The sequence below is a fragment of the Tympanuchus pallidicinctus genome, unplaced genomic scaffold (assembly GCF_026119805.1).
Source record: "Tympanuchus pallidicinctus isolate F22 unplaced genomic scaffold, pur_lepc_1.0 scaffold1, whole genome shotgun sequence".
Classification (NCBI taxonomy): Eukaryota; Metazoa; Chordata; class Aves; order Galliformes; family Phasianidae; genus Tympanuchus; species Tympanuchus pallidicinctus.
In genome coordinates this window covers 20835599-20862299 of record NW_026294618.1, presented here as the reverse complement: position 1 = coordinate 20862299, position 26701 = coordinate 20835599, and the positions used below count along the sequence as shown (strand labels likewise).

The 26701-nt window shown below is 36.6% G+C and overlaps 2 protein-coding genes across 2 annotated transcripts in view; one reads left to right on the top strand and one right to left on the bottom strand.

The window, feature by feature from the left end:
* The window catches only part of CSMD1 (CUB and Sushi multiple domains 1), a 984784-nt gene that overhangs the window by 754498 nt on the left and 203585 nt on the right, over positions 1-26701 (top strand). The window contains exons 15-18 of the mRNA XM_052696996.1: positions 2120-2314; positions 6483-6621; positions 15672-15859; positions 21934-22122. Coding sequence (XP_052552956.1) covers positions 2120-2314; positions 6483-6621; positions 15672-15859; positions 21934-22122 — 711 coding nt within the window. The remainder of the gene's footprint in view (positions 1-2119; positions 2315-6482; positions 6622-15671; positions 15860-21933; positions 22123-26701) is intronic.
* The window catches only part of LOC128087832 (uncharacterized), a 303478-nt gene that overhangs the window by 265416 nt on the left and 11361 nt on the right, over positions 1-26701 (bottom strand). The gene's annotated exons all lie outside the window — the stretch shown is intronic.

The window sequence follows — 26701 nt, the reverse complement described above, 5'->3', positions numbered from 1 at the left end:
CATACCTGAGGGCTATTAAAAGATAAGTATTTCAAATTTGGCTAACTGGACTAAAAAGTATTAGGCTGTATTTTTTGCTGTATAGTATTCTGTTGTTTATATTAAAGCCTGTTTTTCAACAGTACTCCGTTGAAAACTCCGATAATATCACCTCCATGTAGAGAACACTATGACACTTGACATAGAATGCATACTCTCCTAGCACTATTAGTCATTCAAAGGCAACATATATGGAAATTATCTGTTTACTTGAAGAAATCATTTTCTACGGTTATAGAAGAAATTAATTTGCAAAAGTTTTTCTTTCACAGTTTACACTGTTCCTATCTTGTGTGAAGGAAGATAGTGAATCTATTAGCAGTGCTTTTGCAGGGGCAAGATGTTTGTTTGCATTACTTAGAAAAATGCACCTTTTTAAGAACAAATGTTTAAATCATTCATTTGTTTACAGAGAGAGATAATTGTTGTCCTTTGTAAAGTGGCAGAAGAAGAAAAGGGAGATCATTACCTTGCCTAAGTGTAGAGATTAACAGATTTGTCAGAAAATGTGAGAATTGTCTAAGCCCATATGTCTACTACAGTGAGAAACAGAAATAAGTAACGGGAATGTTCCTTATTTATGTTTCATTCATGTTCATAGGAAAAACTTAATTTCATTCAAAGTGCTAGTACTTCTGGACCTCCTCTTGTTGCTGGGAAAAAATGTTGATGTAAATCAATTTAGGATCAAAGCACTTTATTCATTAATGAAACAATGGACAGTCTGTGAGCTGTAGATTCAGAATCACAGAATTTCAAAATAATTGGGGTTAGCAGAAACCTCATGATCCATCTGCCCCATTCCTTGCTCAAACAAAAAACCCACAGCAGGGTGCCCAGGATCACGTACAAGTGGCTTTTGGAGATCTTCACAACCCATTTAGGCAACATGTACCAGTGGTCTATCACCTGCACAGAACAAAAGCAGGTCCTGCTGTTCAGAGGGAACCTCCTGTGCTCCAGTTTCTGCCCACTTCTTCTTGTCTTGTCATTGGACACCACTGAAAAGGCCCTCCCTTCAGTTTTCTATTAGATATTGTTGAGATCCCCATGAGCACCTTCTCCAGGCTGGATGGTCCCAACATGAGTCCCTACCTTCTCAGCTTCTCTTCACAGGAGAGGTGCTCCAGTCTCTTGATCATCCTGATGTCCCTATGTTGTACTCTTCTCAGTATATCTCAGTTTCTCATGTACTGGGGTGTTCAAAACTGGACCCAGTACTCCAGGTGAGGCCTCACCTGTGCTGAATAGAAGAGAAGGATGAGCCCTCTTGACCTGCTGATGATACTATACCTAATGCAGCCAACAATGCTATTAGCCTTCTTAGTGACAAAGTCATATCACTATCTCATGTTCAGACATGATCTGTATCAGCAGTATAACAGATATATCGCAATTTTAGGCACTCAGAAACTGCACCATTTATAAACTTGTAAGCATATTTCTGTTCCAGTCTATCACCCACCCTACCCTGTAAAGATTTACATATATAGGATTTATGGGTTACTAGCACTCACCTGTTTCCCCTAAAGTGTTTCGCCTTGCATACGCTTCCTGAAATGGATGAAGGTTCTCCAGCTTTCTGTACACCCATGCTACTCTTTACGAGTCCCTATAAGCATAATGGTGGAGGTGTGGGTTCCCATTGATTATAATCCTTGTTGCCATCCACTATCTAGAAGCTGGCTACTGTCCATATCCCTTTGGGAGGTTGTCTGTCCAGCTGAGCCAAACTGTCCAGTTTCAGCGGCTCTCTGTTTGTGTTGGATTAGCTTCAGTGTGAAACTATGCTTCTTGTAGTGTAGAAGCAAACAGATGGGAAATTCAAACAAATTGTTTTCGTGTCTCACTCAACTAAAAAGCTTTAGAATTTGAAGTATGTTGTATTTGTCATCAAATGTCATAAAATGTAATGCAGGTTTTATAGTGGGGCATTTTCTATAATTTCAGTTATGTTATAACGTTGTTGCTTTATAAAGGTTATCTCCAATGCCTGCAAAAAAAAAAAATAGACAAAGTTTAGAAGGTTTGAATGGTGATGGTTATTATTATTAATTACTATTATTATATATTTTAAAAGCATTTGGTCAGAATGAATGCCATGATCCAGGTATTCCTATAAATGGGAGACGTTTTGGAGACAGGTTCCTTCTTGGAAGTTCTGTTTCTTTCCACTGTGATGATGGCTTTGTGAAGACACAAGGCTCTGAGTCCATAACATGCATTATGCAAGATGGAAATGTAGTATGGAGCTCAGCTGTCCCACGCTGTGAAGGTAAGAACTCAGTCTTTACTTTGCTCCTACAGTGTGTGTGTATAATGAAACTATTTTAATTTAGCTTACTTTTCACCTTTCATACACTAATAAAACTGTTTTAGCTGAAGTTATTTGTCTTATTTTAACACTTTTCCAGTCTGAGAGTATAATAATAGAAACTTTTGCTTTTATATTCTTGAAATAAATTAGCATTCTAAACATCTGGTTGCTATTCTTTTCAAACTCTACCTATCACCATAATTACCTGCTTGTAAGTTATAGCTACTATAACAGTTTTGGCTGTATCATATTGAAGAATATAATTATCTAGAACATAGAAAAGTGAAGTAAGTTTCTATTTAAAATTCTTTTTAAAAATTAGCACCTTTAATTTCCTCAGAGCAAAGATATACCTGAAATTCTGTATATAACATATTAATCCACAGTAATTTCTCCTTAGAAATACTGTGAAAACCAGAGCTATATTTAATATTTCTTATACAATATTAAAATATTTAATCAAAAATTTCCAAGTTTATTTGCTTGTTTTTCCTTAAATGAAGAAACAGAATAAAATTGTATCATTCTGTGAGATGAAGTACAGCAAGAGCAAAAAAGAGAAAATAGGCTGATTCCTTGGTGCTTAACAATGATGGTGCTTCATAGGTCCTATGGCAAGACATATGAGTACATTTAATATACACCTAGTGTGCTCATGTTATAAGCACAGAGTAATACAGTAATAAAGAGTAATATTCAGAAAGCTGTATATCTTCTCGTAAACAATAGTTACATACTCAGGCACTTAATGAAATGAGAGCGGCAGGGGAATCTGTGCATCAGTGCCTGAGCATTTCTTCCCCCTTCTTTGTTTACCTTGATGTCTGCAGGGTTGTTTTTCACACAGTTTTCTCACTCCTCTCTCTTAAGTGCTGCTGTATAGTGGTTGGTTTTTGTTTTTGTTTTTTACCCTGTCTTAAATTTTTTCATTATCTGGATGATTTGGCAACTCAACTCAGATAAGACTTTGCATTTCTAAGAAAAGTTAGAAATACTAGGAGGAATGCTAGAGTCTGATACTTGTGTATGCAAACCTATGTATGTTCACAAGACTTCTTATCCTGATTAAACCATATAATGAGTTATGCTGTGTAGCAAACTTGTTCTTTTTTGCTTCCAGAAAAAACAACTCACACCAAGGCATAGAACATAGAGGAAATTCATCATCAAAAGATGTTTCCTCATTTTGAAACCTTATGCACACAATTGATAAAATATTCAGTGTAATCTTTGTAGTTTTGTTCCACAAACATGTAGGTAAAAAAGCCACTTTGAGTAAAAAAATGGTAGAGAAAATAAATGAAATAGCTGTTTAAAAAAATACATAACCCTCGATTATCCTTTCTCTGAACCTTGTTGGGCATTGGCTATTTATTAATGGTAAAGGATTCAACTTCATATTAGATTTTTTCTATTGTATATTTTGTTATAGAAGGAAATGTAGATCATTACAGTTACATTCAAGATCTATTCTGTTTTAGCTGTGTGTTCACCTTTAATTGATAAAAAAGGAGTTTCTGGTTTTAAATTACGATAGGGAGCAGGCATCCTTGCTAGTTTAGAGATGATTTCATGTTCTTCTGGTTGTCAAATATTTCTGAGTAACCTTTGTTGTTTTTTCTTGCTTTGTATTGCTCTATAATTAAAAGTCTCTGATATAAGCGATACCTGGAATATGTGAAGTATGTGATGTGTTACAATCAGCTAAGGGTCAGCAGTCTTCTGGCTTGTGTTAATATGACCAGATTTAATTAAAAATAAAAGCTATGGAATACACTTCATTATCCATTTTCTTGGCCGACTGCTTTACCCCAGAGACAATTAACTGTGTATATTTCATTTCTGTGAGTTGCTTTATCCTCCCTCTCCACCCCCCTGACTTTCTTAAATCTGGAAAAACTTCTCAGAGATAAGAGAAGTCATGAATGAAATCAAAATAATGTCTCTTGGTTCAATTTCTTTTAGAAGCATTGAATGAAACCTAGGAGTATTAATTTACTACTCACAAATGCATGTTAACATTAATTTCCATATGGCATAATAGGTTTGCTTGTCACTACTTCAAGAAACAGAAGAGAAATAACAAGATTTCCGGCACTGCAATATGGAATTTGCTGATAATGATACCACTGACTACTTGAGTGTAGTACAAATGATACTAAGATAAATTTATCTGACCTTGAAAGCTTTCCTGTTTTAGACTGCTAAATAGCCTTTGGTAGAATACATCATCCCGAAGCCCTGTTCTATAAAAGCTTAATTTTAAGATGGACTTAACGTTTCTCAAATTGTGTTCACTACTTGTTGATGTTTTTTAATCCTTCACCAAAGTCCTCTGAAAGATGATCCATGCCTCACCATGTTGCTTTCATAGCCACTTTTCAATTCTTTTTGTCCTTTTACTGGAAGAAGATCACATTAATCAAACTTGGTCTCTGAGAAAAGACCTGATGGAATACAGTGAGTGCTGAGGAAGCTAGCCAGGGGCATATCGAGGCTGTTCTCAATTGCCCTAGAAAGGTCTTGTGACTGAGGGAGGTTCCAGAGGTCTTGAATTCTATCTTCAAGAAATGAAAGAAGGAGGACCTGAGGAATTCCAGGTCTCACCTTGATCTCTGGGAAAGGTGATGCACCAATATTCCTGGAAACCATTTCAAACACTGAAGGATAAGAAGATGACTGGGAGCAGTCAGGATGGATTTATGAAGGGGAAATTATGTCTGACCGATCTGGCAACCCTGTACAGTGAGATGACTGGCCTGATGGATGAGGGGAGAGTAATAGATATTTTTTATCTCAGTTTTAGCAAGGTGTTTGACACTATATCATATTAGATTCTTATGGGAAAATTGATGAAATATTGGTTAGATAGTGAACTGCAAGGTGAATGGAAACTAGCTGAGCTATTGGGCTGAGAGAGTTGTGATCAGTGAACAGCATAAAGCGAATGGCTGGAAAACAGCCCCTAGTGGTGTACCACAGGAGTAAATATTGAATCCAATACTGTTGAAAATCTTCAGTAACAACCTGAATACTGGGACAAAAAAACCATGAACAAGCCAGCAGATGACAGAAACCTGGGAGTAGTGGCTCATAAATGATATGGTTGTCCTGCTGTTCAAACAGGCCGTGACAGGCTGGAGAATTGGACTGAGTTGAAGTTCAAGAAAAGAAGGTGCCTTTACTTCCCCTTTATTCATCTGTTAAGTCTGTGTATGCAGAGCTGCATACAGAGACCTGGGATCCCCAGCAGAAAAACGATATGGGCCATACAGCAATGAGTCAGGTGGTGTCACAAAGATGATTAAGAGCTTGGAGATTTCATACAAGAAGAGAATGAGATAACTGCAGTCATCTGGACTAAAAAAGAACACTCAGGTCTCTGGAGAGATTTTTCAAAGCATATAAGTATCTGATTCCATGGTGTAAAGAAAATTGTCTGTTGACAGGCCAAGTGGCAATGGACACAAACTGAAATACAAGATAGTATTTTTAAACACAAGAAAAACCTTTCATTGTGAGAGTGATCAAACAGTGTAATGCAGTGCCAGAGAGGTTGCAGAGTCTTTGCCTTTGGAGGGAGGGCATGACCCTGATTGTACATGGTTCTGTGTAATCTGCTGTAAGTGACCCTGCTTTGAGCAGGAGTAGATGATCTCCAGAGGCCCTTTCCAACTGTAGTTCAGTGGGATATTCACAACAATCATTACCACTGAGCTGAGTCATTACTCAACAGGATACTAGATGGCAGAGTGTGATGAAAAAAAAAAAAACACAAAAAAACCCCCAATACATTACTTCAAACAATTTGCACGCAAATATGGAGTCATATTAGAAGTAAAAATGACAGTGTTTTTTTTTTTTTTTTTAATTTTAAGGAATGCTCGCAATTTCAAATGCCAGTTTCTGTGGATTAAGGTATGTGTAGAGTTATAAGCTATGGTGAGATACACTGCAAGACTTAAGAGACTGAGAGAAGGTGCTTATAATACTACAGAATAATAAGAAAAATAGCATTGTGTATTAAACTTTTTTCTATACTTTTGAATTGTTTATTATTATTATTTGTAGCATTATTTGAATATAAAATAGTGCATTATAAATAGTGTATTTTTTTTTCTTACAGCACCATGTGGTGGGCATTTGACAGCATCAAGTGGTGTGATCTTGCCACCAGGGTGGCCAGGATATTATAAGGATTCACTTAACTGCGAATGGGTGATTGAAGCAAGACCAGGACATTCCATTAAGATTACTTTTGACAGGTGGGAATCATAAAGAAAAACACCAAATAATATGCAAACACAATTTTTTTATAACAATGAAGAAGAAAAATATTTAAGAACTCAGACCAGAATAAGAAATGATTGCCAAATGACACTGTACTTAGTTATTCCTGTCCTTCCAGAAAATTAAAGATTAAAGCTTCATTTATATTGTATGAATGGTTTAAACAATATGCAGTAAATGTCCATCTGCTAGTACATCAGTAGTGATGTCTTTTACACTCCTCACTATTTTTGTTTTCATGAACATGTATTGTCCATGATGATGATCAAGTCTAACTAATGGAGAATATAAATTTCCTAGAGCAAAAAAAATTGTACAAGAAGTTCTGAATTAAGCTTATTATATATGTAGTACTACAACATCTGTCACTTCAATGTGTACTGAGTTTCAACAGTTATTTGGATTCTTGAGATTTCACCATGTGTACTGGCATACAGATTAAATAAAGATGTCCAGACATCAAAGTACTGTAAAGGCAGAGACTGAAAATTTGTTTTAAAGTATTATCTAACTAAAACAATCAACCCAATTAATTTGTAAAAATGTTATCTTAATATGGACTGAAATTAGCTGTGCTGGAACACAGTGATTATGTCCTTGTGTAACGTGCAGATTCCTTTGGAATAACAAATATTTTTGAAGGTGAATTATTTTCAGCCTTGTCTTACATGGACTCAGGAAGTAGTGAGACTGCATTTTGGTACCAGGAATGTGAACTGCACTATATTTCATCTTTCTGAGACCTCAATTTTCTTTGTGATCTCAGTTAGATCTGTTTTCTAATCATACTAGAATCTATTCCATTTATGATTACCACACGAAGATATTCACCCTTGAGCATCTTTGTAAAATATGTAAGAAATAGCCATTTGCTTAGTTGCTTGATGATAATGGCACACTAGTTACTCATTTGACATAGAGAAAGATGTAAAAGATAATAGGAAAGATGGTGCCTGGAGCTAGACTGCAGTGGCCTTCCTGTATTACTGTTGCCTAAGGGGAGGCAGTTGTCTATATCTAGTTTTACCTTTGCAGACTCCACAATGATGAGCAAAATTATTCATTAATACATATTTATAAGCCTTCTATGTCTAAGTGCAGAGACAAAAAATATGTAAATGAATGGAGAGAAGAACCGAAGAATGTGAAAGTGACTGTTAGAGGGTAAAACAAAAGATCTGTCTTCTATGTATTCAGTGAGTTTCTCCATATCTCACTTCTACTAATTAGTTTGATGTCCTCATGTACATTGGGAAACACAGTATTTATTGCAGATTGGAGTCCTAGTTACTTAGCAGGGCCACTAGGAACCTACTAAAATAAGCAGGGCTACTAGGAAAAACTTGAACAGCAAGTGAACAGAACTGACAGCCTTCTTCTCTCGGGAGTCCTTAATGAATACAAAGTTTGAAACATCTGAATAATTGAGTGCAGTGTAATGAAATACAAATGAAAGAGAAGTATGGCATTTCTAAAAGATTTTGTTTGTTTATGTCAGAAAGCATAAAAATACACTGGATATAATTTACCCAGGTTTCCAAAATGCGATTTTTTATTTTGCATCTCATTCTGTAAATGACTGTTAAAAAGCACCATTTTAATACAAAGAAGGAAATTGCTTGATAAAAAGCGGAATTAACAGGGGGTAATAATCTTACAGTAAAATGTGTTGTTTAGCGGTCTGTGTTCAACTGTTTGTTATGCTCAGAAATCATCTTAAAAAGGAAAAAAATGGACTGATGATACCAAATCACTCAGGGTATTAAAAAACATAGATGACCGAAGAAGTGCTGAAGAATCTTACAGGGCTGGATATGTAGGCAACAAAATTGTAGTTAGATTAAGTAAATGTAAAACGAATCATGTAAGAAAAAGTATTCTACCTTAATATATAAAATGGATGGATTTTGAGAGCTTGCACTAAACACTGAACTGTTGCATTTCTTACCACTCTCTATAAAGAAACATGAATGAGAACTTCTAATACATTCATAGGAGTTTTAGAATCATGTCTGTGGTGATGAAACTACTGTAGGGTGAAAGATTAACATAAACTATATATTTAGTTTATTGAAACTCCTTTTCTGTCCTGTTTTATAATTTTATTTCTTTTTATAACTTGATTAAAGTCAATAACAAAGAGAGAGAGTAACAACAGGGAAGGATGGAAGCTGTTTAAAAAATTATTTCATTAAATTGCTATGTCACCTCTGTAATGGATATTTGCTTTCATAGAATCATACAATCATAGTCACCAAAGTTGGAAAAAACATCCAAAATCATCCAGTACAACTGTCCACCTATCACCAGTATTTCCCACTAAACCATGTCCCTCAGTACAACATCTAAGCATTTCTTGAATACCTCCCAGATCAGTGTCTCCACCACCTCCCTGGGCAGCTCGTATTTCTTAATGTCCAACCTGCACCTCCCCTGGCACAACGTGAGGCCATTCCATCTCGTCCTATCACTAGTTACATGTAAAAAGAGGCTGACCCCCACCTCACAACAACCTCTCCTTTCAGGTAATTGTAGGGAGCAATAAGGTCTCCTCTGAACCTCCTCTTTTCCAGACTAAACAATCCCAGCTCCCTTAGCTGCTCCTTAGGAAGTCTGTTCTCCTTCTTGGCCACCTGGGCATGCTGCTGGTTTGTGTTCATACATTCAATAGGAAGTTCCAGAATTTAAGACACCATTTTTTCTTGTTCTTGTTAAAATCTTTCTGTATAAATTACAAGCTTATATTCGTTAGCTTTGTCCTTTCAGTTTAAAATTAATTATCAGAAGCTGGAAGTTTCAGGATTTCTTTCAAAATGTAGTGAAAGCAAAGAGACGTCTTAGTTGTAAAATGTAGCATTTTAATTTTTATAAGGGGAAACAGGTTGCATGTACTTGCATACTTTAACAGTGTGACCACTGTACTTCTCAAGAAATTAATGGAAAACATACTTTCCCGTGCCATATGGTAGACTTGAAGACTACATTTACTGAATTTTCAGCAGATGCACATATTCACAGAATTATACAGTTTTATGTACAAATCAAGCTGTGATGAAATTAAACAAACGTTTCAGCATTATTAAGACAAGACTTTGGTCTTCTTTCTCTAAATATTTCAGTAACGTGTTAGTCATGCTGTTAAGTACAATGGTTTTGGTAGACAAAAAAAAACTCCCTTTGGAACTTTATGCCAGTGTTCCTGGTTGGTTTTGAAAATTGTATGGCTTTATTGATTCATAGAATAAATAACTTTAAGAGTGTTGCAAGTTGATGATAAAAAAAAAAATTATATCCCTTTGCATAAAAGTTCTTTTCTCCTAATATGACAGTTTTGCTACCCAGATCAAAACTTGAGTAGAAAACCGGTTTATAATTTAAAAGAAGCTAACTCTCCTAATTGATGTAATGTTATTAAATTACAAACCATTAAGGAAAATCAGTACCGATACCAATAATCCATTAATCAACAGGTACAATATTTTTCATGTATTTTGTCTAGTCCAGGGAAAATAAAATCCTCTTATATTTCATTGCATGTCTTGCCATCACAGATGCAGCTGCGAGAATGAAATTTTGTACCATACATGTGATATTCATAATGTAAATGAGCTCCCTCTTGAGCTAATGAAACTTCAATATTGCTAGACAAATATCCGTTAGTAGAGTACTTAGAAACTCTCCAGAAGTAGCAGCAGATGATAAAAAACCCCATGAATGTTTTACATTGAAACATTCTGCATTTCAGGTTACAGCTAATGCCTGGAAGGGCATCAAAAGAATAATGTCTGATTGAGTCAGAAGGAAAGAACTTAGAAGGATAAATGCTGAACGGAAGTTTTTTGTTGTTTTGAATAATAATGAAAACTCATTGGGTAGCTGGTAAAACAAGCCTCTTCAAAATCTGCCTAAATATATGAAAAATAGTGTAATATAGCAGTTTTTAAGACTTCTTAAAATTCTCTGGGACATTTGGAGAATGCCCTATTTTTTTTTACCAATATAAGTATGCTAATAGAAATTAAAATATTTTTTTTTAAGTTACTCTTATTTAAGCACTTTCAGTAAGAATGTAGAAATTCCTATACTATTTTTTTTCCGTGATAGTGCAAAGGTTGCTATAATGCTCCAACTCTTAAAAACAGAAAAGTCAACTAGAAATAAGTTTCAAATTTTGAGATGAACTAGAATCTTCTGGAAATAAAGATCAATGTAATGGGCAGCAGTTCCCAGGGGAGTCCCTAGGGATTCAGTTTTAGAGATTAAAGGGCTCCAAAATGGCTGATCGCACTTTAAGAAGGAAGTCTTAAAGGTGCAGGAGTAGGCTGTCCCCCTGCGCCACAAAATGCACGGGCAGAGAAGAAGACTGGTGTGGATGAATAGGGAGCTATTCTTGAGGCTTCGGAAGAAAAAAAGAATCTACCTCCTGTGGAAGAATGGACAGGCAACTTAGAAAGAATACAAAGAAGTTGTTAAGATGTGCAGAGTGAAAATCAGAAAGGCAAAAGCCCAGCTTCAACTCAACCTGGCCACTGGGATAAAAAAGCACAAGAAATTATTTTACAAATATATCAACAGTAGGAGGAGGACCAAGGAGAATCTCCATTCTTTACTGGATGGGAATGTGACCACTGAGGATAAGGAAAAGGCAGACATTTACGTTTACGTCTATCTTTGAACATCAGAGCAATTATCCTCAGGGTACTTCACTGTCTGACCTGGTAATCTCATCTGGGGAGCAGACAAAACTCCTCACGATTCAGGAGGAAACAGTCAGAGATCTATTACTCCAACTGGACTGCCACAAGTCCATGGGGCCAGATGAGATTCACTTGAGAGTGCTGAAGGAACTGGCAGAGGTGATAGACAAGCCGCTTTCCAACATCAGCACTCCTTGTTGATTAGTGAGATCCCAGAAGACTGGAGGCTTGCCAGTGTGATGCCCATCTACAAGAAGGGTTGTAAGGAGGATCCGGGGAACTACAGGCCTGTTAACCTGACCTCAGTGCCAGGGAAGGTTATGGAGCAGATTTTCCTAAGGGAGATCATGCAGCATGTGCGGGACAACTGGGGGATCAGGCCAAGCCAGCGTGGGTTCATGAAGTGCAGGTCCTGGTTGACCAACCTGATCTTCTTCTATGACCTGGTGACCCAACTGTGGATGAGAGAAAGGCTGTTGCTATAGTCTACCTTGACTTCAGCAAAGCTTTTTTTACACTGTCTTCCACAGTATTCTCCTGCAGAAGCTTGCAGCCCTTGGTTTGGACAGGTATGCTTTTGGCTGGGTAAAGAACTGGCTAGAACCACCTCCAGAGTGTTGGTGAATGGAGTTAAATCCAGCTGGTGACTGGTCATGAGTGGTGTTCCCTAGGGATTGGTGCTGGGGCCTGTCCTCTTCAATATCTTTATTGATGATCTGGATGAGGGCACTGAGTGCAACCTCAGTAAGTTTGAAGATGACACCAAGTTTGCTGGAAGTGTGGATCTGCCTGAGGTTGCGAGGCCCTACAGAGGGATCTGAACAGGCTGGATCACTGGGCTGAAGCCAGTGGGATGAGATTCAACAAGAGCAAATGCCGGGTCCTGCACTTAGGCCACAACAACCCCAGGCAACACTACAGGCTTGGGGCAGAGTTGCTGGAAGACTGCATAGAGGAAATGGACCTGAGGGTATTGATTGATGCTGGGCTCAACATGAGCCAGCAGTGTGCCCAGGTGGCCAAGGAGGCCAATGGCATCCTGGCTTGAATCAGCAGCAGTGTTGCCAGAATGAGCAGGGAGGTAATCATTCCCTTGTACTCCACACTGGTGAGGCTGCATCTCAAGTACTGTGTCCAGTTTTGGGCCCCTCGCTGCAAGAGAGACATTGAGGCCCTGGAGCAGGTTCAAAGAACGGCAACAAAGCTGGTGAGGGGTCTGGAGCACAGGGCTTGTGAGGAGCGGCTGAAGGAGCTGGGAATGTTCAGTCTGGAGAAGAGGAAGCTCGGGGAGACCTTATTGCTCCCTATAACTACCTGAAAGGAGGTTGTAGTGAGCTGGGGGTCAGCCTCTTCTCTTATGTAACTGGTGATAGGACTAGAGGGAATGGCTTCAAGCTATGCCAGGGGAGATTCAGGCTGGTTGTTAGGAAATACTACTTATCTGAAAGAGTGGTCAGACAGTGGAATGGGCTGCTCAGGGAGGTGGTGGAGTCACCGATCCTGGAGGTGTTCAAGGAACATTTGGACGTTGATAGGGGCGACAGGCCTCTGCCCTCCCCCCTCATCCCAGTCCCACAAAAAATGGGAAGGAAGGAAGGGAGGAAAAGAGCAGCGGCAACAATCTATGGAGGAAAACTTATTTTACTATAATATCGGAATACAAGATAACACAATATATGCAATTTAATTGAAATTGAGATTAATAAATCAGACAAGATGAGAGTTCCCGGGACCGATTCAAACCTGGAAAGCTTGGAACGGCTAGGAAAGCACCCTTCAGCACCCACTACAAGGCAGCAAGAGAGCTCCCCCCCCACCCGGAAGGGCCAGATCCCGTGACTTCTGTAATGTACAGGGATAGGTACCTGGGATTGGGCATTAACACTTTAATACCCCGTACACTACATGATGTTTTGATGTGGAATACTGAAACCCAAAAATAAAAACAAACAAACAAACAAACAAAAAACATAGAACCATGACAGACGTTGTGTTGAGGGACATGGTTTAGTGAGAACTATTGATGAGAGTGGATGGTTGGACTGGATGATCTTGTAGGTCTTTTCCAACCTTGGTGATTCTGTGATTCTTGTAGGAGTTACTATAAGATTTATTTTTCTAGCAAGTCTGCAACCTATCATTGTCACACCACACTGCTAATAAAATTGCAGTTGCTGGCTAAAAACATTTTATTTCTAATTAGTTCCCCTCACAAATACAACTGTTAAAGTAATTGAAATATTGAAGTATTGATTTTGAGTCCACTTGTAATGAGTACAAATAGAGTATTAAATGGATACTGTTTTCCTTATTCTGTTTCAGGGTAAATCAGTATACATAATCTTTAAAATTATGGAAAGGTACTGAATAATTGTCAAGTATTTGAGTGATGCCCCCTGTCTATTTTAGTAATGTAAACTAGAAAACCTTCTAGATTCAAAAACTCAGTGTTTACACAGTTTTTGAAGTAGTTTCTACTTGCCAACTGTTGTCAGCTAGGTCAAGCATGGTTCAGGAACAACTGTGGGCAGGCAACCATTCATAATAAGAAATTTGAATAATATCTTCATGTTTGGAGGGCCAGAGTGTGTAAAAATATGGATGTAGGTCATTCCATATTTGCTGTCTTCAGTGCCAGAGACAAGTTGCAAGCATGCTTAATGCATTAACATGCACACAAACATTTTATTCCACTTTCTGAGTAGATAGCATTGAAAGCAGCCATCTTGATTTTAGCCAGTATACCCAAACAGAGTATTTAGTTTGGTTGAAAGCACCACAAACTAAGAGAATTTTCTGGGTAAAGAGGAGAGAACCTTTTGTAAGGCATAAATCAAAGTTTTAAGTCATTAGTTAAGCAAATACCTTCAGATTTCTGAATGTGTTTTTGTTATTAGGGTCTCAAGAGAGCAGGAACCACAGAAGTTACTACATTCTATTAGTCATACTCATGTGTGTGTAAAGATGACTTCAAGCCTAATGCAAATTTGATTGTAAAATGTAATGGCCTAAGTGGGAAAAGATGTTCATTCTATCATTGTTGCCTACATAGTATAGAGTTTATTTTAACTTTGAGTGAATGTTACATGCAGGTCGTTTCCAACCTTGTGATTCTGTGATTCTGTGATTCTGTATTTCTGCTTTTTCAAATGTTTGGTAATTTGACATTATCGTTAATTACAAGGGCATAGTTTCTTACCTCCAGACCCACTAAACATCTATCTTGTATCAGACTACTTAAGAGCATTAATTTTGAAACAAGTGCACGTGGATGGAGTTTTTTTGCTCTGAACAGTTGAAGTAATAAACTCTTTGGGAAAGACAGAACAGTCTCAGAAGAACATGCACATTTTTTATAATTGATCTGAAAAATTAACATTTCATAAAAGAACATTGTGTCTGTACATGTATGCAGACCTGTATGGATATCTGTGTAATTGTATATACTTTTTTTGATAGGAAAATTGATATGCAAATGTTTAGATGTTACAGTTCATAAGAATATTTAATATAATCACAAACTGCCTAGAAATGAATTTGATGTGAAGAAATGTCAGTTAAATATTCATCTACAGAAAGAGCAAATCTGAGCCATTGATTTAAAAGCAGCTAGTAGTGGATGCCTGTACATTCAGACATGTTTTCTGAACTGGGGAAATGTGATGTGTAGTGATTGGCAAATATATTGATTGAGCTGTTGATTTTAAAGTTATTTCTTCTTGTAAATCAGCTTTCTTGTTAGTGTTTTTTCTATTCTTTTCTACATTTAGATAGGCAAGGAAATCTGTAACAAATTTCAAAATGAAGGTTTAAATTCAGTTTAGTACTTTTTAACTTTATAGGAGAAATAAATTATTTATAGATAGTGAACTGTGTTAGAAAAGAATATTTAGATAAAATATTAAGCATTGAGTATTTAAAACAGCTTTTGCCACACAACAAATATCAAATAGTGAAATTGTTTAAATGAAATAATAAAATATTATTGAAGGTGTTTCTATAATGTCAAATTGTTTCTTTTTAACCTGATAGCAAGAAATTTCTCAATAAAGTTTTCTAAGAGACAATTTGCAGATGTGATTTTGAAACCCAGTCATATGGTTGATCTGAAGTATATATATTATGACTACACTGTAAATTTTATACAGAATTTAAAGGATAGACAAAAGAAAACAAGAAAAAAGATGTGTAAGATCTTCCTAAGTTGTTATTTACAGTAATGAATTGCAGATATGCTGATTTTTATATGTACGACTTCCTTCCTCAGTACGTGAGTTGTATTTCTAAAAGCATTCTTCTGCCTACCAGACTTATATATTTCTTCTCAGATTTCAGACTGAGGTTAATTATGATACTTTGGAAGTCAGAGATGGACCAGCTAACTCATCACCATTAATTGGAGAATACCATGGAACACAAGCACCCCAATTCCTTATCAGTACTGGCAATTACATGTATCTACTCTTCACTACAGATAACAGTCGTTCCAGTGTTGGCTTCCTAATTCACTATGAGAGTAAGTCTGATATTTCTCTGACATCTTTTCATTTAATTTTGAAAATAACATTTAATTTGAAAATGTGCAGAGATGTGAGCAAATAAATGGCGGTGTTTATATTTGTATAAGGGCAAATTATGTTTACTCTTGAACTGACAGATAACTATGAAACCATTAGCTCATTTTGGAAAATTTTACTTAATGAGTTATTGCATTTTATGCAGACTTTTCTTTGCCCTAGGTGTTTAGCCAAATGGAAAGCCATTTTAGAAACTCATCTTTCAGGGTAAAGATATGTTGATTTTGTTTGTTCCCCTTCTCCCACCTTCACTGCCTCTCTCTCATTCTTTCTCAATTTTTTAATGTACTTTGCAATACAGAGCAGAGTTGCACCTTAGCCATAGTGATTCCACGGTGCAGTTCAGTGCACAATAGTGTCTCCCTTTGAACTCTAGAATCACTATAACACTATTTTCTTTAAAATTAGATAGAATTACATATGTTAAACTCTCAGAAGTTACTGACCTTTACATGATATTGTAGTTATTCATGTAGATACTGAATAGAATGCATGTGTTTAGTGTGGTTAGGCTACACAAATAACATTGCTTTTGTCAGTTGTTCCAATCTTATTGCAGAACTAACCTGACTGCAGTAAATTTGCTGTCACATTGCATGTGTAATGTCTGTCCAAACTCATATTTTATTGTAGCTGCATCAAAACTTGGAGATTATGAGTGCTTTAGATTGGACAAGGGGCGATGGCAAGGCCACTAATTCATGTAAATGCAAGCAAATTTCCAATTTGATCCATGGAGATCTAGTCAGTGCAATCAACAGAGTCCAGGAAGCAGTTCAGTTCACCCTGAAATGAAGTCCAGGGGCTTTATTAAGTTGCCTAAGCACAGAACATTAGAGCATTTATTTTTTTTTAGGTGTAGGATCCCTAGTTTCCAAGTACTGTATTAGAATGTGTGGATCTTCAAAGTCCTCACACATATCCATATCCACTAGTTCCATGCAGACTTCCTGTTTATGAAAGGATAACAATAGGTAATGGCACAAGAAACATTGATTTGGATAACAGAATTTCTTTCCTTATAACTTTGCTGAATAAGTTATTTCCTAATTTCCCCTGACTGATCATTTAATTTTCACTATGAAAGGATAAAGATATGTTAGTGGAAGCATCTTGAGCTGAAGGTGAATCTTGCTCTGAATTTCCATGCTGTGAAACAAAAAATAGCCTATCTGTCACAAACCATAATGAAGTGTATACTGCAGCTTAAGCTGTACAGAAAAAATTTGCTAAACACTTCATGTCTATGTGGAGTGTCTGCTTCACAAGGCTCAGTCACAGCATCTCTGGTCACATTGGTTTCTTTTGGCACTACTTTTCCCTGAGAGCAAAAATCATCTGCACTGCGTCCATGAAATGTTCATATGACATAAGTGAAATTTGTTCTAGGCTCTCTATTGTTGTGCTAGTCACTGTTTGGAGGTCGTGAAGCATTTCTATGATGGGTATCAGACATGGGTCCCTTCTTGATTCTTATCTTTTTATTGACAAATGTGCATATACTGGGGAAATGTAGTTATAGTAAGACTGGAAGTACTAAGCAGATAAACTCATAGTTTTCAAAGAGCAAATCCAGATGTAATGATTCAGTGGAGATTATGCATATTCTGCTGGGAACAGATGAGGTTGAAATTGATTGCCGTTATAGACTTTACTGTAGAGGTTGCTTGTGCTAAAGAAATTTTGCTTGTAGAAGAACAAGCCATCAACTATAAGGTTTTAAAAAAGTATCTGAATATTTTCTTTTGAAAATCAACTTTTATTTGGAAGTGTCCTGAAAGTCTTCCAGTAATAATCATAACTTGATTGTTTAGATTTCCTTTTCAAAAAGAACTTTTTAGAACTTTTAAAATGTGCAGCCTTCGTGGACTTGAGTTGAAAGTGTTGAGAAGTTTCAGTCAACAGTCAGTTTTAGAAATTATAAAGTAAATGCTTTCTTATACTTTTTCATTCAAACTACAGTCTTTGTGAATAGTCAGCATAGGAAAAATGATTCATCAAACTTTTGGTGGTAGATTACACTTGAAAATGTTAGTGGAATATTGGGGAAGAACTTTTTTCTTTCAGCAGTTGATTTTGTTCTGAGTAATAAGAAGAACCTGTAGAGAGCTTGAATAAGAAAGGCAATTTTTGTGAAACTGCCCATGAAATTACAGAGTTTATAGTTCTCAAGAAATAGATGAATGAGGTAGGTAACACAATTATGATAAAGTCAATGGTTTTCAAGAATACAAATGTCACCCACCTTGAGATATTGGTAGATGATTTTCCTAAAGAATCAATTTTGAAAGGCATTTATAAATAATATTATAATGACCATTGCTGTAGCTTTTTAAAAATCTCTTTTAATGATACAGATTTTAAAAGTTAATAAGGTAAATGTTGGATGTATTCAGACGTTGCTATAGATGACCGTCAAAAAATAGCATAGATCTCTTAGGATAAAATCAGAAAATCTACAGTGCATATCTAGTGACGAAAACAGAGACAGAAATTCAGTAACAAAATATATAAAGATACACTCAAAATATATCAAATTATTTAATGAGAATTGCTGCAAACATCAACCGCATGTGAGACTAAATGTTCTTTTCAACATTTACAGAAAAGCTTGATTACATTCATATACTTAACATCATTAAACAAACATTTCCAGTGTAAGAACATACTACACAATATTGTGATAAGGGACTGTGAAAGTACCAGGAAATCCTTACATGCAAAGCATAAGCAGTCTCCACCACGCTGGAGGAAAATACCCTCCAGGATCTCTTTAGAGAAAGAGCTTTTCAACTGTTCTTTGGAGAAAGAATGAGAAAAGCTCTTGTAATAACAGCATCCTTCTCTTTCCTTTTGTTATCTACTCATTTATCTCCCATTTCACTATTTTCACTTATCAGCTTCTCTCTTCACTGGTGCAGGTTACCCAGAAATGTGGTGGATGCCCCATCCCTGAGGACACACAAGATTGGGTTGGGTAGGGCTCTGAGCAACCTGATCTACCTCCAGGTGTCCCTGTTCATTGCATGGGAGTTTGACCAGACAACCTTTAATGCTCCAATCTTTTAGTAATTCCTACCATTTAACTTTAAGCCTAATCTCATGTATGATTGCAACCCATGCCAACTAGCATTTTACCATTCAGTACCTGGGTATAGCTCTAGGGACAACTTCAGCTAGAATCACAGAATTATAGGGGTTGGAAGGGAACTGTAGAGACCATCAGGTCCAACCCCAGAGACTATTCTCAGCAGGTAGCAGGGTCAAGTCCATGCTGTTGTAAGGTGGGCAAGGTGTATGAATGCTAGCTGAATCATGCATTCAAATTGGGATCCCTCCATAATTTAATTGCATGGCCTCCAATTCTAATGCTTGGAAGTGTGTTCTGACACCTGCCTCACTGATGTTCTGTATGAAGCTATTCTGATAACAAAGAATAGCACTCTTGCTTTTAACTGAAGTGTTTCCAAGTGTATCTCTTGCCAATATTACCTTAATATTGTACTTTTGTAATGTAGTAGGCAATGCAACATTCTAATTATTTTAGCTATTTGAATTGTAATATATGAGTATATAGTTAATGAAACTGTATATCTGTTTTATGCTTTATTCATTGTATTTATCAACAGGTTCATTTCCTCTTTTGAGATCTAATGAACTCTAACTATTTAATCAGTTTCAAAAAATTGATTATATTTCCATTTGCAAAATATGCATTTTAATAATAAATGAAGCATTTTATATAGCTAGCATACCAGAAAATTGATTAATGTTTGATGAAATGTCAATATTGACAGTAAAATTTTTAAAGATGCTTGTCCATATATTTCAATTATACAGTGATGTACCACACCTGATTTGTTTGTATGTTTGCATTTCATTATGGATTGTGTGTTATGTTCCTTTAAAAGAGAGTACGATTAAATTATAGGATAGAATATTATTTGTTTATGTCATTCTCACTGATGCACAGCAAAGTCAAAGAATCATATTTTTTGGAGAAGCTACTGACTCCGTCTTTTTAGGAAATACTGCATTAGGGAGAGTGGGAGAGGAAGGATACAGGTTTAATCTAGACTTCAATTCAACCCCTTATAAATAGTGTAACTTTTCAAACCCTGGACAGTTTATCAGTTGATGCCAAAATTTCTCATGTATACTTTAATGTTGTCTTTTTAGAGTCAGGACTCTTGACATTACCCAATATTAAGCTTTTCTTAAGTTATCTCCCACTGAGAAAAAAAAAAAAAATCTTATTCAATATAAAATGCTTATTTTTTGGTCTGTTTGATAAACATCAAATCTGAATATTTTCCCCTTAAAGTGAAGCCCTTTTGCCCAAGCTGACTTTTTTTATATATAGCACCACTATTTCAATTGCAAAGCTGGAAGTTGCAAGGATTACTACATCCTCTGTTGTCCTTGAAAATACCTGGAAAGTCATATTTTATTTCAAAACAAAACTAATAAAATTTTACGTGTTATATATAATTCAGAATCCCAAAACAATGTATATGTTGCAAAAGGGGTAAAGGGGTGCTTAAAGAGGAAAGAATTTTAAGCACCCTGCTATGGACTTCCATCTACTGTAACATACTTCAAAACACTGTTTATAGTTTGTGAAAAAAATATTGTATTAATGTTAAAATTTAATATACTGTTAATATTTATTTATGCCACTTATAGTAATGAATATTGTGTACTTAAAAGGGTTTTTTGAGTCTATATTAATCCATTTAAGCCAAATGAAGGGAATCTAGCTTCCCTTCTGTAATGTTCTTTATGCATTAAGAACATGTAGTCACGTCTAGAAGAAATTTACTCTTCTAGAAGTAGGTACCTTTCGGCAAAATTCTTAACTGAAAAATAGCTGGAGTGTACGGGGAATACTTCTCCAAATAAGATAGAATCATTATTTTTTTCATGTTTTCAGTTGTAATTCTGATTCTAATCTTCATATCCACAAATTCTAAAACCTTTATGCCATTGTAAGTCAATTTTTTCCTTTCTTTGAAACTATCTTTACTTAATCCTTAATTTTATGTGGTAGCCCACAAAAAATTAAATAGAGACTTTACACTAAATAATGAGTTCTCATATACTTTTTGTCATATATTTTGTCATACTTGTATATACTGTATTTTGTCATATACTGTATAGACTCTTCTGTACAATGTAAGTACTCCATACTCCTTCTTTCAGATAAGCATTACATAGCTATATAAGCTTTCATTACCTTTCTATTTTTGATGCATTAGATCACAAATTTTTCTTAGTTCATCAAGAATAGATTTTTTTATACTGTACTGTTTGCTAAGGTAACAACTACTTCTACGGAAGAAAGTTGACTTATCCCACCGCATCAAAAATGGAATAGACTAAATGGACTATATTGGACAATTTATTATTGCTAGATTAATATTATTACTTATATTATTATAAGTATACTAATACTAGATTAATATTATTATTATTATTACTAGATTAGCTCTGACCACAAAAAAGGTTATTAGTCACTAAAACAGGCTCTCCAGGGCAATGGTCACGGTGCTAATCTGCTAGAGTTCAAGAAGTCTATATACAACATTCTCAGACAACAGGATTTGATTTTTGCATAGTCCTGTTTGGAGGGAGGACTCTTCAGTCCCTTTCAAGTTGGTATATTCTGATTCTGAATCTTTTTTTTTTTTTTTTTTTTTTTTTAATTAACATCTTCCAATATATGCAAATGCTCAATGCTTATGTTGTCTCTTTTTTCCATTGGTTGGTCAAATATAGAGCTCTATTTTTTTCCTACTTAGTTTGAGATTCTCTATTCCATGAGATTGACAATTATAAAACTGTCTTGACAACAACTAAACAAAGCCCTTTATATCTCACATCAGTTTTTAGCAAATGCTCACAAGTATTCTTTAGGATTTATTTATTCATCTTGCTTATTGATTTGTGCTTGTCTGTGATTTTTCTGTTTACTGTCTCAAAAAGGGGGACACAAAAAATTTTGTGTTTTCAGGTGTTACTCTGGAATCAGATTCCTGCCTTGACCCAGGAATTCCTGTGAATGGCCATCGCCATGGAAACAACTTTAATATCCGCTCTACAGTAACTTTCAGCTGTGATCCAGGATATACACTGAGTGATGAAGAACCACTCATATGTGAAAGAAACCATCAGTGGAATCACGCGTTACCCAGCTGTGATGGTAAGTGTTGTGTTCATCAGAAAGAATTCCAAGGAAGCTGATCTCTTATTTTCAAGATCTAATTAAACTTGTCATTGCTGCTACCTACCTTCAAGATCCATACTTTTAAAAATTAATTTTACTGTTAATAAAAGTTTTACTTCATATGTCTGTATTAACTTTCAGTCGGTAATATCTCTAAGGAGTGATGAAATTTACAGGTATTTTTTCAGTACATTAGAAATCTGCAGTTCAGTAACTGTAGAAAAGGCAAGACACAGTGAAGTTGGGGAACAACAAAACTATTTAGAGCTTATGTTCTTCTAAATGTCTGTTAGTAGACTAGCCAAGATAGTACAGAAGTGGTAAAACTGAAAATACGTGTGCATGTCTTCATTCTTGTTTTTGTATGAAGGCATGTTTCTCTTTATAGAAATGGTAGATATGGGTTTAATTTAATTACCAGAAGAAATAAATTATGTGGGAAGTCACAGAGGTTGCTTTCATGGTTATGCAGTATGAGACTGTGCATTTTTTTTTTTTTAAAAAAGGCAAATGCTAAAATGTATTAGCAAATCTTTCTGTGTTCTTTTTATTGTTGAAAAGTTTTCTAAGTTTTTTTTTTTTTTTTTTTTTAAGAACTATGCAATGAACTAATTTTCAATGTAGTCACCATGATTAGCTATGTGCTTTCACCAGTAATTAATAACAGCCTGCATGACATGCTCATTAAAATCTGCAACAGCTGAGGTAGCTGAAACATATCCCCCAACACCTCACAGTGCTAACATCCACTTTTTAGTCTACAGAAGCATTCAGCAAGCATCAATGAATGGGCGAATTTTTTTCTTCCTGGAGGAACTTAATGACACACCTTTGCTTCGTATGCAATTCCATGTCAGACATAGTTTTGACAGATTGTCCTTCTGCTACTATCTGTCACACGGCAACAAAATGAAATAGAATGGGACTAGGAACGAAATCTTCTTGCATCCCTTAAAGGTTATTTGCACCCTCTGCTTCCTTAAAGCTTCTATATACCAATGCGTGCAGCATGGGTAATAGAGAGGAGGAACTAGAGATCCGTTTGTGGTCAAAAGGCTGTGATCTCACTGGGATCATGGAGACATGGTAAGCCAGCTCATACAATTGGAATGATGTCATGAATGGCTGTGTCCTTTTTAGGAAAGACAAGCCTATGAGGTAGAGTTTCTCTTTATGTGAGAGAGCAACAAGAATGTATCAAGCTTCACCTGGAGTTGAATGATGAATGATTGGAGAGCTTGTGGATGAGAATTAAGAGGCAAGCTCATATGGATGACACCATTGTGGAAGTGTCCTTCAGGCCACCAGATGAGGAAGAGAAAGGTGAAGTCTTCTGCAAACAGTTGGAAGTAGCCTTGTGATCCCACGCACTGGTTCTTATGAGGGTCTTCAATCATAAACATATTTGTTGGATAAGCAACACAGCCAGACACACGCGATCCAGAAGGTTCCTGCAGTGCACTGAAGATAACTTTCTGACAGAGATGGTGGAGCAGCCAACGAGGAGAGATGTACCGTTGGACCTTGTTCTTACTAACAAGGAAGAGCTGTTTGGGGTTGTAAAGGTTGGGGGCAGCTTGGGATGCAGCAGTCATGAGATGGTGGAATTCAAGATCTTTTATGGAAGAAGTAAAGCAACAAGTAGGAGAGCTAATTTCAGGAGAGCTAATTTTGACCTCTTCAAAGACCTACTTGGAGTTATTCCCTGGGCTAGCACATCAGAAGGTAAGGGGACCCAAGGGAGCTGGTCAGCACTTAAACATCACTTCTTTGAAGCTCAAAATCAGTGCATCCCTAAAAGTAAAAAATTAGGGAAAGATGACAGGAGACCTGCATGGATGAGCAAGGAACAAGGATAAATTCAAATGGAAGAAGGTCTAAGAAATGTGAAAAGAAAAAAGTCTCTCTGCATGAGAAGAGTATAGGAATGTTATCAGAGTCTGCAGGGATGTAACAAAGAATTAAATTTGACAAAGGAAGTCAAGAATAACAAGAAAGACTTCTTAAAATATGTCACCTGTAAATGGAGGACTAGGGACACTGTGGGTCTATTACTGAGGTTGCATGCCCTGATAACAGTAGACACTGAGAAGGCAGAGATGCTGAATGCCTTCTTTTTTTCTTTTTCTTTTTCTTTTTCTTTTTCTTTTTCTTTTTCTTTTTCTTTTTCTTTTTCTTTTTCTTTTTCTTTTTCTTTTTCTTTTTCTTTTTCTTTTCAAAGAATGATCAAAGAGTGTTTAGCCAAAATCGACACACACAAAATCATGAACCCATGAGTGCTAATGGAGATGAATCTCCAGGGGAGATTCAGGTTGGATTTTAGGAAATACTACTTTTCTGAATGAGTTGTCAGATGCTGGAACGAGCTGCTCAGGAAGGTGGTGGAGTCACTGACCCTGGAGGTGTTCAAGGAATATTTAGACACTGCACTGAGGGACATGATTTAGTGAGAATGGTTGATGAGAGGTGGACGGTTGGACTGGATGACCTTGTAGGTCTTTTCCAACCTTGGTGATTCTTTGATTCTAAGATTGCTGAACCACACTCTATCATCTTTGAAGGGTGAGGAGGAGTGTTTGAGAACTGGAGGATAACCAACATCCCACTAGGCTTCAAAATGGGGCAAAAAGGACAATTCAAGTACCTACAGGCCAATCAGCCTTATTTCTGTCCCAGAAGAGTTGATAAAACAGCATGTTCTGGATGCCATCTCTAAGCATTTGGAAGAGAAGAAGGTTCTCAGGAGAAGTCAACATGGATTCACCAAGGGAAATCATGTAATCATGTCCCACCAGCATCTTATCTTTCTATGATGTCGTGACCAGCTGGGGAGAGCAGTGAATGTTGTGTACTTTGACTTTAGCAAGGCGTTTGACGCTGTCTTCCACAACATCTATGTGAAGAAGTTAAGAAAGTATCAGATAGGTGAGTGGATGGTGAAATAGCTTGAGAACTAGCTGACTGACAGAGCTCAATTTCGTGATCAGTGGTGTCGAATCTAGCTGGAGTCCTTAAACTAGTGGTATTTCCCAGGGATTATCTTCCTCAGTGACCTGGGTGAGGGGATAGAGTTCACCCTCTGGAAGCTAAGGGTCATACAAAGCTGGGAGGAGTGGCTGACACACTGGAAGTCCGTGCTACTCATCAATACCTGGACAGATGGATAGCTGGGCAGAGAGGAATCTGATGAGGTTTAACCAGATGAAATGTAGAGTCTTGAACCTGGGGAGGAATAATTGTATGCATCAGTACCAGTTAGGGGCTGACCTGTTGGAGAGGAACTCTGAAGAGAAGGACCTGGATGTCCTGATGGACAGCAGGTTGGCCATGAGCCGGTAGTATGCCCTTGTGGCCAAGAAGGCCAGTGTCATCCTGGGGTATGTTAAAAAGAGCATGATTGATGGAGATCATCCTCCTCCTCTTCTCTGCCCTGGTGAGGCCACATCCAGAGTACTGTGTCCAGTTTTGGGCTCTTTGTTCAAAAAATACATTATTTTCCTAGAAGGAGTCCAGCAGAGGGCAATAAAAATAATTAAGGACCTGAGGTACCCCCCTTATGAGGAAAGACAGAGAGACCTGGGGCTCATCAGCCTGTAGGAGAAATAGCTGAGAGGGGATATTATCACTGTTTATAAACATCTGAAGTGTGCGAGTCAAGTCAATGGGGGCAGGCTCTTTTGGTGGGATGCAGTAGTATAACAAGGAACAGTGGGCAGATACTGGATCACATGAAGTTCCCTACTAAAACAGGAAATAAATTCTTTGCTGTCAGAGATGGAGCACTGGTACAGACTGCCCAGAGAGGTTGTGGAGTCTCATTCTCTGGAGATATTTAAGAGCTACCTGGACACCTACATCTGTGATTTGCAGTAAGGAACCTGCTTTAGCAGGGAATTGGACTTGGTAATCTGTACAGATCCCTTCCGAACCCTACAGTTCTGTGATTCTGTGAATACTGGTGGAAAGATTCAGCCATACCACTACCATCAGTCTCTGCTGTAGTGGATCAACATAATAAATTTGGAGACATTAGTTTGAGAGCAGCCCTAGTATATGTAAAAAATATGTAAATTCTAACAATTTAATAAGCTTTAATAATTACCTTAGTCTAGTAAGAAATGAAATCAGAACTTTAGCTATAATGCCAGCTTTATAATGCCTTTATGTGTAAATATAATTTGTTGCAATGTTTGTTATGTATATTTCCAACTAGTTCATGACAAATTTTATTGCTCTGTATGAGGAAGAAAACTAAAAGCAACCTAACGCTTTGTTGCTGTAATTTAAAATATTTATTATGTTAAAATTTGAAAAAAAACAAAAAACAAAAAACTAAACATTAACAGATGAGGGAAAAGCATAGTCATGCTGTATTTATAAGATCAGTGAGTAATTCAGCAAAGCAAATCTTGAACTTTAATTAATTTCCCATGCAAATTTGTCTGGCTTTGCTTAGCAAAATGGCAGGATGCATAAAATGTTTTCCAGTGTAGTTTTTGTGCCTTTAAAAATACAGAAGATGGTGCAATCAGAACCTCTGAAAAAGAGGAAAGTA